Below are 15,251 nucleotides of genomic sequence, written 5' to 3' on the forward strand. Positions count from 1 at the left end.
TGCAATGCAGTTCAAACATAAATAAGTGGAACATGATGCATTTCAAGCATGAGTGGCATACAATGCATTTCAAACAGTAATAATGGCACACTGCAGCAAAGGATGGATACCTCAGCCCCACTCCCTTTACCTGAGACTGGCTTACTACAGAACTGAGCCAGAGGCCTTTAAAGAAGTGCACTTGTCTCTAGGATTTCTCTAGTCTTCTCCAAACATACGACAAGTCATGAAATCACTATACTGTTATTACTATTATTAGCCATATGGTGCAGCATAAGCCTCGGGCTTCTTTGCAAAAATCCTCGTATAACACATGTTTACACTACACAAATTCAATCAATTATACACGATTTATAAATAGGGGAACGATGTCGAACTGAATTTGCTTATACACGATTGGATTTTTCTTGTAAACTTATGTTTACAAGAAATAGCACTTGAACTCTGGAATCATCTGAACTGAATGAAGAGAAGTTTCTGAAAATGTATTTATATTTTTCATATTATTGAAGATTTCAGTAAAGGGGAAACACATTTCACCATAATAACATAAAAGCCCAAAATTCCAGCTGTCGGTATTATCTCAAACGCAATTAGATCGAGTTTACTACCTGTTTATAACAGATTCCACTAGCAGGAATGCAACTGGAAATTGTTTTTATTGTTTTATGGTAGTGACCTCCAGAAATGTGTTTTAGCAAAATGTAATTGTGTTTTATTCTCTAAAAATGAGTAAAATATTTGAGAAAAAAGTGTGAAAATGAAGCGTGCTGGTGAAGATACTACAGATTCAGAGAGAAAAGAAAAGCATTATCGATAGACTGTCAAAAATTCTTACCGGGGGGGGGGGGGAACTTGTAGCGGCCTCATACAAGTGTGTTTATGGCCAAAATCACACCGGCCTCCAGCCCACAGGAGTTTCCCCAGTAAGGCCAGTCCACTTCTGTTGATAGAGGAAAAAAATGAAATTATGAAACACTGAGCGAAATGAAAGAACATGTGATATTGTGTGTATTGCAAAATAGAAAAATTCGCTATAAAGATGTTCGTTAATTAAACATAGGTTGGACTTGTATATGTCAAAAGTTTTTTTTGATGCCCTCTTGAACTGCTGCCCGTAAGCAATGCTTACCTCTCCTACCCACTGGCGATGGCCCTTCATGAGGAGCAGCAAGTTCTCACATGTCAGGATCTTTGTGAAGGTGATTTTGCTTTGTTTCTCAATGGAAAGCTGTCTTCTCTTAGGGCAAAAAAAAGAATGACAATCTTGATCAAATCTGAACTGATAGTGATCATATTTTTTGATTTCACAGAGCTTTTATTGAATTTTTGATGTTTGGCATTGTTCCTTGTGAATTGGTGAATTTGTCCCATATGGTCAAACAGTGAACATCGAATACTTCCAATATTTCTACAGTAATTTTGTGATTACAGTAGAAATATTTCTACTGTTTTTGGAGAAGGCTGATAAAATGGGCTTCAGGACTTCAGGCACATGTATAATGACAGTGCCCCTACATACTTGACACTTTAAAACCAAGAAATTTTTGTGAACCATTCCATTATTGCTGTCCTCCATCTGCTATATTCACAAGATTTAGCTTCCTGTACCCCCCCCCTCCCCAAAGCTTAAAGCCTCCCGAAAGTTCAGATTTTCCGTAACTAAGAAAATTATTCAGGATACAACACCATAAGAACTATAAGCAATTCCAAAAGGAGCTTAGCAGGAATGCTTCCAGATGTTGCAGAAGTTTCGGAATCAATGTATGAAGTTTCATGGAGACTATATATACACTCTATATATAATGAATATTTCGAAGGCGATCCATCCAAATTGCAAACAAGTACATTGCACACATAAACATGACAAATCTGGAAATTTTCAAAGGCAAACTGGGAAAAACATTCTTCCTGCATATCACTCGATAACCAAATTATCCAACATCAATCAGTTGATAACATCACCAAATATATCACAAGTCAGATAAAACAATTGCTATACCTCATTCTGATACTGGAAATCACAGGCATTCCAGTTGCTGGTGGAATGGTGCTTGCAGTGATGCAAAAAAAGAAAATAATAAAGTGTGGAATTTATTCTGCAAACATCCAACTACCCTTAAAATTCCTTGATTACAAGTAACTTAAAGCCAAAGCACAATGCATAAGAAGGAAAGCTAAGAAAGAATCCTGGACTAAATTTATCTCCACTCTCACACAGCCTTATGTGGAGAAAAATAAAACAACTCATTGAGGAAACCCATTTGACTCCCTCGCCAATCCTATGGTGGAGGGCAAGATCTGCCCTCTCCTGAGGAAATAGCAAATGCCCTTCAGAATCGTTTCCCAACTGGTTGCTAAAATTGCATGTGAACAAACTTTTCAGAAGGATAAAATGAGAGCTGTGAAGATGAGAATGGATTTTAGTACAGGCTCATCACATATGTATTCAACAAGCTCTGCTGGCCCTGATGGGATGGAATTTTAATAAATGTAATACATACTGAAGAAAGAATATATAATAATAAATAATTTTCTTTTCAAAAAACACCTCATTGTGAGGAGCATGCACTTTTTTGTTTCTCTTTGCAAGGAAAAAAACAGTTGCAGTCTAATTCTTTTCTATTCCTGATGCGAACTAGTTAGAGCATGAAGTCATATCTGAGTCAGTCAGTCATCTATTGTTACCACATCCTTGAACATGCCCAACGTTATGTGCTGTCAAAATCCAATATATGAGGTAGCTCCATTTGTAAGTGAGCCTTAGTTTGGGCAACTTCTGCTCTTGTTTACATTGGGCATAAACCAGAAAGACTTAGTAGAATGTCATAATTGATCCTGCATTTTTTCTGTGTGCATGATAAGTAATGGAGATTTCACTCCTGATCAGATCAGATCATGAACCCAAATGATTGAATCATTAGTTTTTGAAGGCATCGAGCAAGGATCATCTTCAACAGACAAACAGTTCTCTTCAAACTTTTCAAGTGACATGTAGCCTCTTCCCTGAAAGTTTTTTTTTTTTTTTTTTTTACATTTTGCGTATTTCTGTTGCCCTTTCCCTAATTTGAAAGAAAATTTGATGAAAATTTATTGCTCAATAAAAGCAGTCATTTTAAAATGCAGTAAAGCACTTTACATTCAATGTATGCTAATTTAAGACTGGCAGATAAATGGGTGGTTCATGCATTTCTATGTGCTGCAATTTCAAAATAGAAAATCAACTTTTTGATCTCATTTCATAATAGCTGTGAATATTAATATGCTTGTTCTTTCATTTTAATATGTATTCTTTTAACAGTTGTGTGTGTGTGTGTGTGTGTGTGTGTGTGTGTGTGTGTGTGTGTGTGTGTGTGTGTGTGTGTGTGTGTGTGTGTGTGCGTGCGTGCATGCATGCATACAAATGCTTATTTTCTTTTTATTATTATCATTAAACAGATTCCTACACCACCACAGTTACAAGAAGATTTTGAAATAATTGACAAATCTGAGTGCCTTTCACCAGAAATAGGGGGAGATAAAGAGGAGTTATTCCGTAATTTAGAAAGAGATCTTACTCGTCAAATAGAAGTAATATAATTTCATTCTTTTATTTCATTTTTTTTTATTTTTCATTCTTTCTGTAACAATGTTTTCTGTCATAATTAAAAATAAACTTGTTGAAGAAAATTATTTAATTTAAATTCACTGCCCTGCCAAAAGTATTCAAACACCCTCAACTTATGAGAAAGTCTAGTTGGCAGCAGCCTGTACTTTTATGTAAATCTTTTGCAGTGATGCTTTGTCTTCTAAGATTGAACTTGTAAATCATTCCTGAACAGCAGTTAGTGAGGGTAAGCATGATGTGATAAAGTATGGGTTGAGTGGAACAGTGCCCACAAAATTATTAAAAAATAAAAGAATGATGATTCATCAAAGCATGCTTTTACTGTGATGTTCAACTTACAGATTCATCACTTCCATAATTTTCAGAATTGCTTTCCTGTAGTGACTGCTGTCCATTTATATCATTGTAACATGATAAACTGTACAAGGTTGCTCTTGTGACATAGCAATATATAATGAATATTTCGAAGGCGATCCATCCAAATTGCAAACAAGTACATTGCACACATAAACATGACAAATCTGGAAATTTTCAAAGGCAAACTGGGAAAAACATTCTTCCTGCATATCACTCGATAACCAAATTATCCAACATCAATCAGTTGATAACATCACCAAGTATATCACAAGTCAGATAAAACAACTGCTATACCTCATTCTGATACTGGAAATCACAGTATCATCATTTCATAGTGGAAATAAAATAAAAACCATATATTAACATTTCCAAAGTCAAATGGTATTTTGTTTGGTACTTACAGAGCTGGGGGGAGAGTAAGAAATAGGGTTATGTCATGTAGAGTGTTGCCCAGTCTGATGACCATGTGAGTTTGCATTGTTCTGTTAGATGTTTAAGAACCTGGTGCATAGCATGTGTGTGTTCTATCAAAGATAGAATATTTCTTATATTGCAAACTTTGGAATCCTGTGTTTGTTTTCCAAACTGTTCCAGTTGTACTGATAAAACTTTAGGTGATAATCCATCACCATCCTTCCAACAGAACTTGCAAATGTTGTGTCATAAAGGATTAAGTAGTGTGATTTAAACTGGCAGACATAGTTATGGTTTCATTATCCCAAATCTGAACCCCTAAGCACCTGTGGAGGGTTACTTAGAAAAGTATCCAACTAGCACCTTGCCTGTACATGATATGATTGTCATTTGCTGAATTGTTTGATGGTAATGGGAAAATCATAATTATAAGTTATACTGAAATTTGACAGAGATGTCTCACCACTTTCTGGTAGTTCAAGCAGCAACAGAAAAAAGGACCTACATTGTTACTAAATGTACTTTGTTGGGGTGTATATAAACTTTTGAATGGGTATCATATACCGATATAAATTTTTTTGACATTCATTGGGCTTTTCCATTTTTTGTAATGGTGCTTTTATATAATGGTTGACCTATATAACATACATAAACCACACAAAAAATTAGTTGTGTATAAGTTTCAATTATTAATGTGTAATCCTTCCTTTAGCATGAATAACTGCATGAATTCTCATTTGTAGGGTTTCCACTAGACTCCTTTAATAGTTTATATCAATATTAGGCCAGTTTGAAAACAGTTGAGCTATAATTCATTCATTTTTCATGGATTTTGTTGTGTTTTCACTTTCTGTTCCAGATAGTAACATATGTTCTCTGTGAGATTTAAATCTGGTGACCTGGCTGGCCAATTTAAATCCCCAACCATTCCCTCTTATTCCTCTTGCCCCAGTTTCTTGTGCCAGTTTAAAACAGTAGAGGCCCTGTGAACCAGACTGTTGCTGTCCTGGGATACAAGAGTATCAAAATCATTAATGACCCTCAAATATTCAGCAGAAGGCACAATCTGATCATCCAGAATAATTTATGTAGCCATTCTGATTCATTCTCATTGGATGAAATGCTTCCTGCTTCTGTAAACTGCTTCTGTCAGTCGGTCGAGTCTAAGCAAAACTTGAATTCATCAGATCACATCACATCTTTCCAGTTATCAACAGTCCAGTTTGTTCAATTTTTATGCCTTTTAGCTCATATTAGCTGCTTTTTTTTTAATGCTGATAAAAAAATATATATATTATGCTTTGATATTATATTAGAAGATATCCATGTTATACAATTCTCTTTGCAGAAACTGACTGATAGGTCCTTGGTTAACTGTATGCAGGTGTTTTGGTATCATATTATTTAATGAAAAACAACTTCTTGTTTGAAGTCATTTTTCATTAAATAGATGTACTATTTCTCATTGATTGTGTTCACTTAGCACAGACTTTCAACCATTCATTCATTTTTCATGGATTTTGTTGTGTTTTCACTTTCTGTTCCAGATAGTAACATATGTTCTCTGTGAGATTTAAATCTGGTGACCTGGCTGGCCAATTTAAATCCCCAACCATTCCCTCTTATTCCTCTTGCCCCAGTTTCTTGTGCCAGTTTAAAACAGTAGAGGCCCTGTCTGCCATTCTTATGCCATTCTTAAATACTATTATTACTGTTCTTTTTGAAAGACAAGCAAATTCAGCTACTTCTACTTCTTTATCATGCTAATTGCTATCGCTCCTTTTTTTCCCACCTGCTAACATCATTTCATAGTGGAAACCCTTGCTTCTTCAGTCATAACTGGTACCTGTAAATAAAGAAAATGAGTTAACTTTGGAAATTGTTATTAGCTGTAGAAACTGTTATGGAACAAAAAGTTTTCCTGTTTTTATTGGAAAATGTTTTTTCTGATTTAACACACCAATCATTAAAGAGCTCACTCATCATCCAGGCTTTTTTTTTTTTTTTGTTAAATTTGTACTGCATCGGTAGACGTTTTTTAAGGCAATCTAAGTTTTGCTCAGAAAATGAAAACAAAACAAAAAGAAAATGTTTTTTTCCAGCATGCACCTTAAAAAAAAAAAAAAGAAAAAAAAAACATTTTAATCATTGTTAATCCTTTGCAATCAGACATGCCTTTCTGTTTTGCCAATTATATAGCTTGTTTTCCTGCTCTTCTGGTGTAATTATTGAACTGCCTTCTATATATACTTCATATAAACAATTTGATAGTCTAACAGTGTTTACATTCAGTTGTTAACAGCCAGTGTATAATTTTTCTTCTGTGTATATACTAACTGCTGCAAACAGTATTTAGTCATGGCATCAACATCTTGTAAAGGCCTTTCAGATGAAGAAATTGTTAGAACTTTCTAACTCATTAGATTTACTTTTGTCCAATAGCAATGATATTATTTTCAATATTGATGATATCTTATAGCAGTGAAGAAGAAATTGATGATGACCTGTCAACCAATGTTGGTGTGTAAAATTGGAGACCAAGCAAGATAAATGATGTTTAATTCAAACATTTTCCCTTTAATGTTTCAAACTGCGGATTCCATTGAAGTGATTCAAGTATTCGAAAAACTGAACTTGAATATTTTCAGCTGTTTTTTTTTTTTTTTTTACCAATTCTTTGTTTGAAGAAATTTTGAATGAAACAAATAATTATACTAATGAAACTCTTTCAAATAAGTTACTTCCTGATTGTTCTATATGTTGCAACTGAGTTCTGGTTTCAATAAATGAACTAAAGGCTCTTTTTATATATACAATAGAACCCGGATAAGAAATTTCCGCATAAGAAGTTTTCCCCTGTACTAAGTCCAATTTTATCTCTATAGGTTGTAATGTATTATTTTCCCACGTAAGAAGTTTCCTACATAAAGAAGTTTGTGATAAAGAATGCACAGTGTATTATTATAATGACATTTTCCCACTTAATACGTTTTTTAAATATAGAAATTATTTTTTTTAATATTAAAAACTATTAAACGATATAAACATTTGGCAATCGAACAAGTTAGTGCCAAGCATCATTTTAGTTCATAGTAAACCACCGAAGTAGGTGAAATAGCATCATTTTTGTTATATCTCATATTGGCGCCTCCGTAGCCAGGTGGGAAGGAGCAGCAGTGCGTAGCACACGCTTCTTGATTAGACCGGGGTTCGAGCCCGTCACCACCAAATACGGATGATGCGGAAAGGTCAGGGAATGACCACCGCATATCCCGGAGCAATATGGCCTTAGTTGCTAATGCTCCCAAAACCCAAATAACAAAAAAACACATCTCATATTGTGAATGCCTTCACAATGAGCTGCCCTGATATTGCCCTATCTCCAATAAGTAATGCTTTGCCAATGGAGAAGACTAATGTTACTTATTTTCAGCGGATACCACCACCCAGGGGTGGTAGTATCTGCTGAGAATCCATTGCCGAAGTTTACCTATTCGAGAATCCATTGGCGAAGTGTTGCTTATTCAAGGTAGTTCGATATCAGGGCTACTCGTTGCAAAAGCATTCACAATATGAGATATAACAGAAACAATGCCATTTCATCTACTTTGGTGGTTTACTACGAACTAAAATGATGCTAAGCACTAACTTGTTCGATCAGTGAATTTTCCGTAGTTTGAGGCTTTCAGCGCTAAAACCTTTTTAGTATAAACATTTTGATATAATGGAAGTGCAAAATTAATGAAGAACAAAAAATCTCCAGCCCCTGGGAACATATCGATGGAATTAATTAAATATGGACCACCAAGTCTTTTTGATCTGATAGCACAGCTGATTAACAGATGTATACTGTTAAGGAAAACTCCAAATGAATGGAAGGTAAGTTATATTTCATCCTTATATAAAAAGGAAATAAGCTGGATCCAGGGAACTATAGGGGCTTAAGTGTTAATTGCACTATGTCCTGACTATACTCTAAAGTGGTTCAGTTAAAATTACGAGAGGAGATAAAGGATAAGATAAGTGAAGAACAAAGTTGATTTAGGTCAGGTCGCTCTTGTGTGGACAATCTGGTTGTTCTACAACAGCTGGTGGAGTAAAGAAAAGCAAAGAATAAAGATACCTTCTTTGCTTCATCAATTTAGGAAAGGCTTATGACTCCTTTCCAAGAAAGGAATTGTGGAACTGATTAGGGAATTGTACAATAACAACGTGGGAATATATTAAATTTGGGAATACTTTATCTAGCCTGATTTATCCAACAAAGGGGCTGAGACAAGGATATAACCTATCACCTTTATTATTTAATGTTTTCTTGGAATGTGCTCTACAAGAATGGAAAAGAAGCTGTTATGGAATGGGAATACCAATGACAGATATCTTTGGAGTCTAAATTTTGCTGATGATCAGGTTGTCATTACATAAGAAGCTTATGATTTAGAATACACGTTGAGAGAAAATTGCATCTTACATATGACCAATGGGGCCTCAATATTAATTTTACAAAGACAGAATATCTAAGCACAGCGGAACATCCTGAAGAATTGAAAGTTACACAGTCTATACATCTAAAACCTATTGACTTTTTCAAATATCTTGGATGTAGATTAACTAAGAAAGGATTGGGGAAAGAGGAAGTTTACACAAGAATTCATCAAAGTAGGAAGATTCTTAATACCCTAAACTCTATATGGTAGGACAACAGCATCTCCCGTAGAACTAAAAAACATATCGGACAGTCGTTAGTGGAATCAGTACTTTGCTATGGATGTGAGGTGTGGACACTGAAAGAGGGTGACAGAAAGAAGCTTAGAGCCCTAGAGATGGACTACCTACATTGGAGTGCTAAAGTTTCTAGGCTAGAGAGGATAACGAATGAGGAAATAAGAAGACTTATGCATGCAGATGAAGATATTATAGAACGAGTAGAAAATAGGAGGTTGAGTTGGTTTGGACATCTGCTGCGCATGAATGAAGTGAGGTGGCCTAAAATTATATATGAGTGAATATCACAAGGGAAGCGAAGGCGAGGATGCCCTAGAAAAACATGGAAGGAAGGTGCACTTTCAGCCATGAGAAAGATAAATTTGAAAGCTGAAGATGCCCACATCCGGCGACTTTGCAAAATGGGAACATAAGGCAGTGATCTGCTGTATTAAGTTGAACATAGATAGATAGATATAATGGAAGTGACATATTGCAATTGTTTTCATCGATATCCATAATTGGTACGTAGACCACGTTAAGTGTTACATTCTGATGGTTATGAAGAGTTATGAATTACTTAGTGGATTGTTCTCTATCTTAATGTAATTGTGACCTTTTAAGGTATGTTGAAACTCGAAAGGAGCTATTCTTCCAAGTTGGTAATGAGTTTACCAATAACAGAATGTTAAGCAATTAGAAATCTTCAGTTTAAAAATGTTTCCCATAGGCAGAGTGAAATATTTATTAATTTTAAATTAGTACTTAAAAATCATCTTTATCTTATGTATGTGTACCTTTTCATTTTTATTTGTGTAGTTAATATTTCATACCCTTAGATCACTTTCCCTTCTAAGAAGTTCTCCCGCATAAGAAGTTCTAAACCTCCAGTCCCTTGGAAAACATCTTATCCCGGTTCTATTGTATATATACAGTATATATATATATAAGTACCATGTTTCTATATTTCTATATTTTTATTTTTAACTATATAGCCTAATATTAGTGCATGACCATGGCCTAAAAAGGGAACCAAATATCCACCATAACTAGTGAAGTCATACTTAATCTAAAATTAACATAATAACAAATCAAGAGTATCATGATGTTGTTACTGCATAAAGCTTACAAGGTATGTTTTGTTAGATGGCACCTGGGATTTCTCCCATCTCCGCGCATAAAGCTTACATTGAAAGGCACGTCAACTTGGAGCTAGCATCTCTCAATATATGCTATCAGTAACAACATGAGCCATCTGTTTCTGCGAGTTACATGCCAGTCACACCTTATTAATATATACCAAATATAAGATAAGATTTAAGACAAGTTAAAGTATATAAAATAGCTGAAAAGTCCATTTTGAATTATTTAAATTTTAATTTTTAAGCTAAGTTAAGATAAGATTTAAGATGAGTTAAAGTTAACAGATAGCATAATGTGCTAAACTTGTCGAATATGACTTACACAATAAAAAAATTTTTACGAACTGCTGTCTGGCAAAATATAACTGCTAGCCCTATGGATAGCTTTTCTTTTACAATATTTACATGAGTGTTTCTATTACTCTAGCTAAATGGGCAGGAAAAAGCAAAGGGCATAAGCCAAAGAAATAGGTGAAAAGAGCAGGCAAAAGTAATAGTGGTAGTGCCTCAATTTCCCTCGAATTACTCTAATAGATTTTGAGGCGGAAGAAATTAGAGTTAGATAGCAAATAGATAAAAGAATAGGTAAAGACAGCAAGCTGGGGTTGTAAATCCCCGTACCTTAGTAGGGTTCCTGGTAATTCGTTTGTGTGAAGAATTTTGTGCTATTACAACTAAGTTTAAGCGACTTAGATGTATAAATGAAAGCCATAGTAATAGCTAGTATTAAGTATCTCTAGACAAAATGCAAAAAGGATAAGATTTTTCCCAATACATTGGAGCTAACAATAATGCAAAAAGGCAAAGATTTTACCAATACTTTGGAGCTACCAAAAACTTGGAATGACCCTAGCGACAGTGAGAAAATAAAGAAAGTTCAAAGCTCCCTCTTTAGACTCATATGATTATGGAAATAATATCCACCAATTAGAAGCGATATGAGTAGAGGCGACCTTTGGGGAAAAAAAAATTTTTGTTCCTTCTCATAGAACAACCATGGGTATAACTTTTTCAGAGTGTAAGACACACACACGCACACATGCCGACTGGGCTAGCCAGGTGGTTAAAGTGCCTGCCTGGCAACCCAAAGGTCGTGGGTTCGAATCCCGCCTCAGGCTTGGAGCAGAGTAAAATGCAAAAACTTTGGGAGGTGCATTATGGCCACGATGCAACAACTAAACAAAAAAAAAAAAAAAAAGTGTAACACACGGATCAACTGTTCCATGAGAAGTACCTAGTATATACTTATATACATAAGTTCTACCTTAGACATCACTTCAGTGCGACCCCTATATTCCTAACTATATCTTGTGGGCAGATATTAACATGCCATAATTTTATTGCAATAAAAATAGTTCTATATAGATGTTTTAAATATAAATTTACGAGGAAAGCCATTTTTACATAGCTTATTGATAAAATCAGTTAGTGATGCTAGGATATTAACTCAACTATTACATATTCTTATTATTCTTAATCCTTGTGATTTAATTACATTACTATGAATTCTACATGATATGTTCGAATGCCAATGCACGAGATTTAGTCTCAAATTTAAAGTCAGTACGTTTGTCGTACACTTTAGTATCAACCTTTCCAGCTTTAATTTTAATGCCAATATCTAAAAATGTGGCAGCAATAAAACTATCATTATTAGTATGTTCCGGCTGCAGATCCGAAGGATAAAAAGTTGTCATTTCCTGTAGAAAATTTGGCTCATTAATTGCAATAAGATCATCAATATATCTATAAAGTATAACATTTTTGTTAAATTTACTTTTAAAGTGGTGCAAATATAGGTTGACCATGATGCTATTGTTATTTGGTTTTTAGGAGCATTAGCAACTAAGGCCATATTGCTCCGGGTATATGCGGTGGTCATTTCCTGACCTTTTCGCATCCTCTGTATTTGGTGGTCATGGGCTCGAACCCTGGTCTGATCAAGAAGCGTGTGCTACACACTGCTGTTCCTGCCCACCTGGCTACGGAGGCGCCAGGCCACGATGCATGAACCACATGCACCCATGGCTATACCTGTATGTTGCCTATAAATCCCACTTCCATTAACTATAAAGCAGTTCAGTAGACATAAGTCTATTAAATTATCCCAATAATACTTATCACAAAGGATATCCCTATAATATTTGTTCAAAACGTTTTTTAGATTTCTATGCAATATGCTAGTAAACAGATTTTTGAAGTCGTATGTGCCAATATTTCCCCCTGAGGTCTCCATGGTCGATGTCGAGCCTACAGTAGAAGTGAAAGCAGCCATACAATCCCTAAAGAATGGCAGGGCACCCGGCTTTGATCACTTCTGTGGTGACTTGGTCCACTCCTGGTGCCCTAAAGAATGGCAGGGCACCAGGAGTGGACCAAGTCACCACAGAAGTGATCAAAGCCGGGGGAGATGTACTGCTTCGCCGACTACACTCACTCCACAAAACCATCTGGTGCACTGAACAAATTCCGCCAACATGGAGGAAAGCCATTATCATGCCAATCCACAAGAAAGGTGATAACCGGGATTGCAAGAACTACCATGGTATCAGTCTCCTTTCCATCATCGGAAAGGTCCTTATGAAGATCATTCAGTCAAGGCTGCAAAAACATCACTAGCAAACCAGTCGAGAAGAACAGGCGGGATTTAGACCTGGGCGAGGATGCTGTGATCAAATTTTCACCATCCGTCAGCTTGGTGAAGATTTGAACCGTCATTGTTTTTATTGACTTTAAGTCTGCTTTCGACTGTGTCCACCAGCCCGCCTTATGGAAATTGCTAGAGGTGGAACATGTACCTCGAAAAGTCATCGCACTCCTCCAAACTGCATATTCTGCAAAACCAGAATGATTTATCTGAGGAATTTACCATCCAAACTGGAGTCCGCCAAGGGGACGTGGCCTCCCCGTTGCTTTTTAACATCGTGGTCAACACCATTATGAGGCAAACATTCAGCAACAGATGGGGCATACAATATGGCAAGGATCACTATGTGACTGACTTGATGTTTGCCGACGATAGTGCTATCTTTGCCGGAAATGACGCTGAAGCCACAGAAATCCTCTACGACATTGCCCGCATTGCCGGCCATACGGGTTGAAGATCAATGCTAATAAGACAAAGGCCCTGACAACAGATGGGTCGCAAGCCACCATCTATCTCGAAGGCGTCCAGATCGAGCAAGTGCAGGACTTTAAATTCCTTGGGTCGCCGGTCCAGGAGAAGAAAGTTGCATCCACCGTGGAGATCCACAGCAGAATTGGACAGGCGGCCACTGCATTCGTCTTGCTCAAATGGTGTCTGTGGAAGAGGACCAACATTTCCTCAAAGACTAAAATCTGACTCTTCCGGACTTTGATCCTGCCCATTCTCCTTTATGGATTGGAAACATGGATTTGTCTCAAGCTAGATTTAAACAAACTTGAAGTATTCCAAATGCGATGCCTGCGGCAGATCCTGGGCATCTCACTTCATGACCGCATCACTAATGATATCAGCGCCAGATGCCAACAGCAACCAACCATCGCCGACCAAATCCAGAAGCGAAGGCTTAGATGGTTTGGTCACGTATGTAGTATGGGCGCGAATCGAATACCATCCACACTCCTTTGGAGACAACGACCCACCCAATGGAGCATTCAACGGACCAGGCCTAGGAAAACGTGGGCCAAGCAAGCAGAAAATGACCTGAAGAGCCGACGTCTCGACCTTAATCAGGCCAGGACTGATGCCATGGATCGTAAAGCATGGAAGAACATCACAGAGCAAGTCCGAAACCCTGCGGCATCTACAGCAGCGCACTGGTTGCGTGGCCAACCGCCTCCTCCAGCTGCCAGCTAAGGACCAAAGAAGAAGAAGAAGATAATCTAAAACCTTTCCATTATTTAATATAATCTTTGTGTCTCTTACCTTACTTAATACTATTTTTACCAATGTTTCCAGCTTTTTATGTGGAACTTCTACATAACTATCACTGCAATAGGTTATAAACCTAAATGCTATTGGGGATTTATGAAACTTAGGGATTCAAAGCACATGCGAAAACTTGGTGTTATAGCAATTAAGATTTAACATTCTTCTCATAGCCATCAGCCTTTTTCTAGCAACATTACTGTTATCTTCCACTTTCTTATATGTGGTACTGCTATTAAGCTCTTTAACCAGAGAGTCAATATAAAGCTTTTTACAGATAATCCCATAGTTGTTGGCTGCCTTGTCAACAGTGGTTATAATAAATTTTAATTGCATGTCTAATATCTGCTGCTTAATTAACTTTAAATCAAACATCTTGTCACTATCATTCCATTTGAATGTACTCCGAACCTGTTTTTCCAACGCTTTGTATACAGGGCAGGTCCACATACGGAAAGCCTCTACTGGCATGCCGTATTTATATGCTAATTTTAGGCCTAAATTGGCATATAAATACGGCAAAATAGGCCAAAATTGTGCTAAATATATGTGGATTTGCTTACAAATTTGTTTTACAAAATTGTGCTAAATATATGTGGATTTGCTTACAAATTTGTTTCATACTAACCCTAAAACAGGGTCTAAATTTAAAACCATAGGTCAACAGTTTCCTGAGTTCATTCTGCTTGACAATTCCCAGGTCTTCTGTTATTACATGCTTATGGTGTTTATTGACTAAGAATGGTACTCCGGCAAAGGGCATCATTTTCTGTAATACTCAAATTTATAGCCTCATTTTTGTAGTTACAAACCTTAAGTCTAATTGGCTTAACGTAGCTGAACCTAGTCCCAATAATGGAGTTGGATAACGGCAGTGCATAGTTAAAACTATTAAGAATCTGATCCAGATTTATGCTATCTAAGACCTTATATGAAATTTTAAAACTTATGAACTCCTTTGAGCCTACTATCTAATTACCTAGTTTAAACTTAAAAATGTCCGATAACAGATGTTTCAAGTGCACATTAGTGAATTTATAATTTCTACTTACTTTAAGCAGTGCTTTCAACCGGCTAACCTTCAAACCGAACATCAAATCATGAATGGTCTTAA

The 15,251-nt window shown here is 36.3% G+C and overlaps 1 protein-coding gene across 2 annotated transcripts in view; it reads left to right on the forward strand.

The window, feature by feature from the left end:
* l(2)gd1 (lethal (2) giant discs 1) overlaps nt 1–15,251 on the forward strand; it is a 518,195-nt gene that overhangs the window by 296,386 nt on the left and 206,558 nt on the right. For both annotated transcript variants that reach the window (XM_090373359.1, XM_090373358.1), the window contains exon 15: nt 3,439–3,570. In XM_090373359.1, coding sequence (XP_090229485.1) covers nt 3,439–3,570 — 132 coding nt within the window. The remainder of the gene's footprint in view (nt 1–3,438; nt 3,571–15,251) is intronic.

This window comes from Mastigoproctus giganteus, chromosome 5 (assembly GCF_048544385.1).
Source record: "Mastigoproctus giganteus isolate SK-2022 chromosome 5, ASM4854438v1, whole genome shotgun sequence".
NCBI lineage: Eukaryota > Metazoa > Arthropoda > Arachnida > Uropygi > Thelyphonidae > Mastigoproctus > Mastigoproctus giganteus.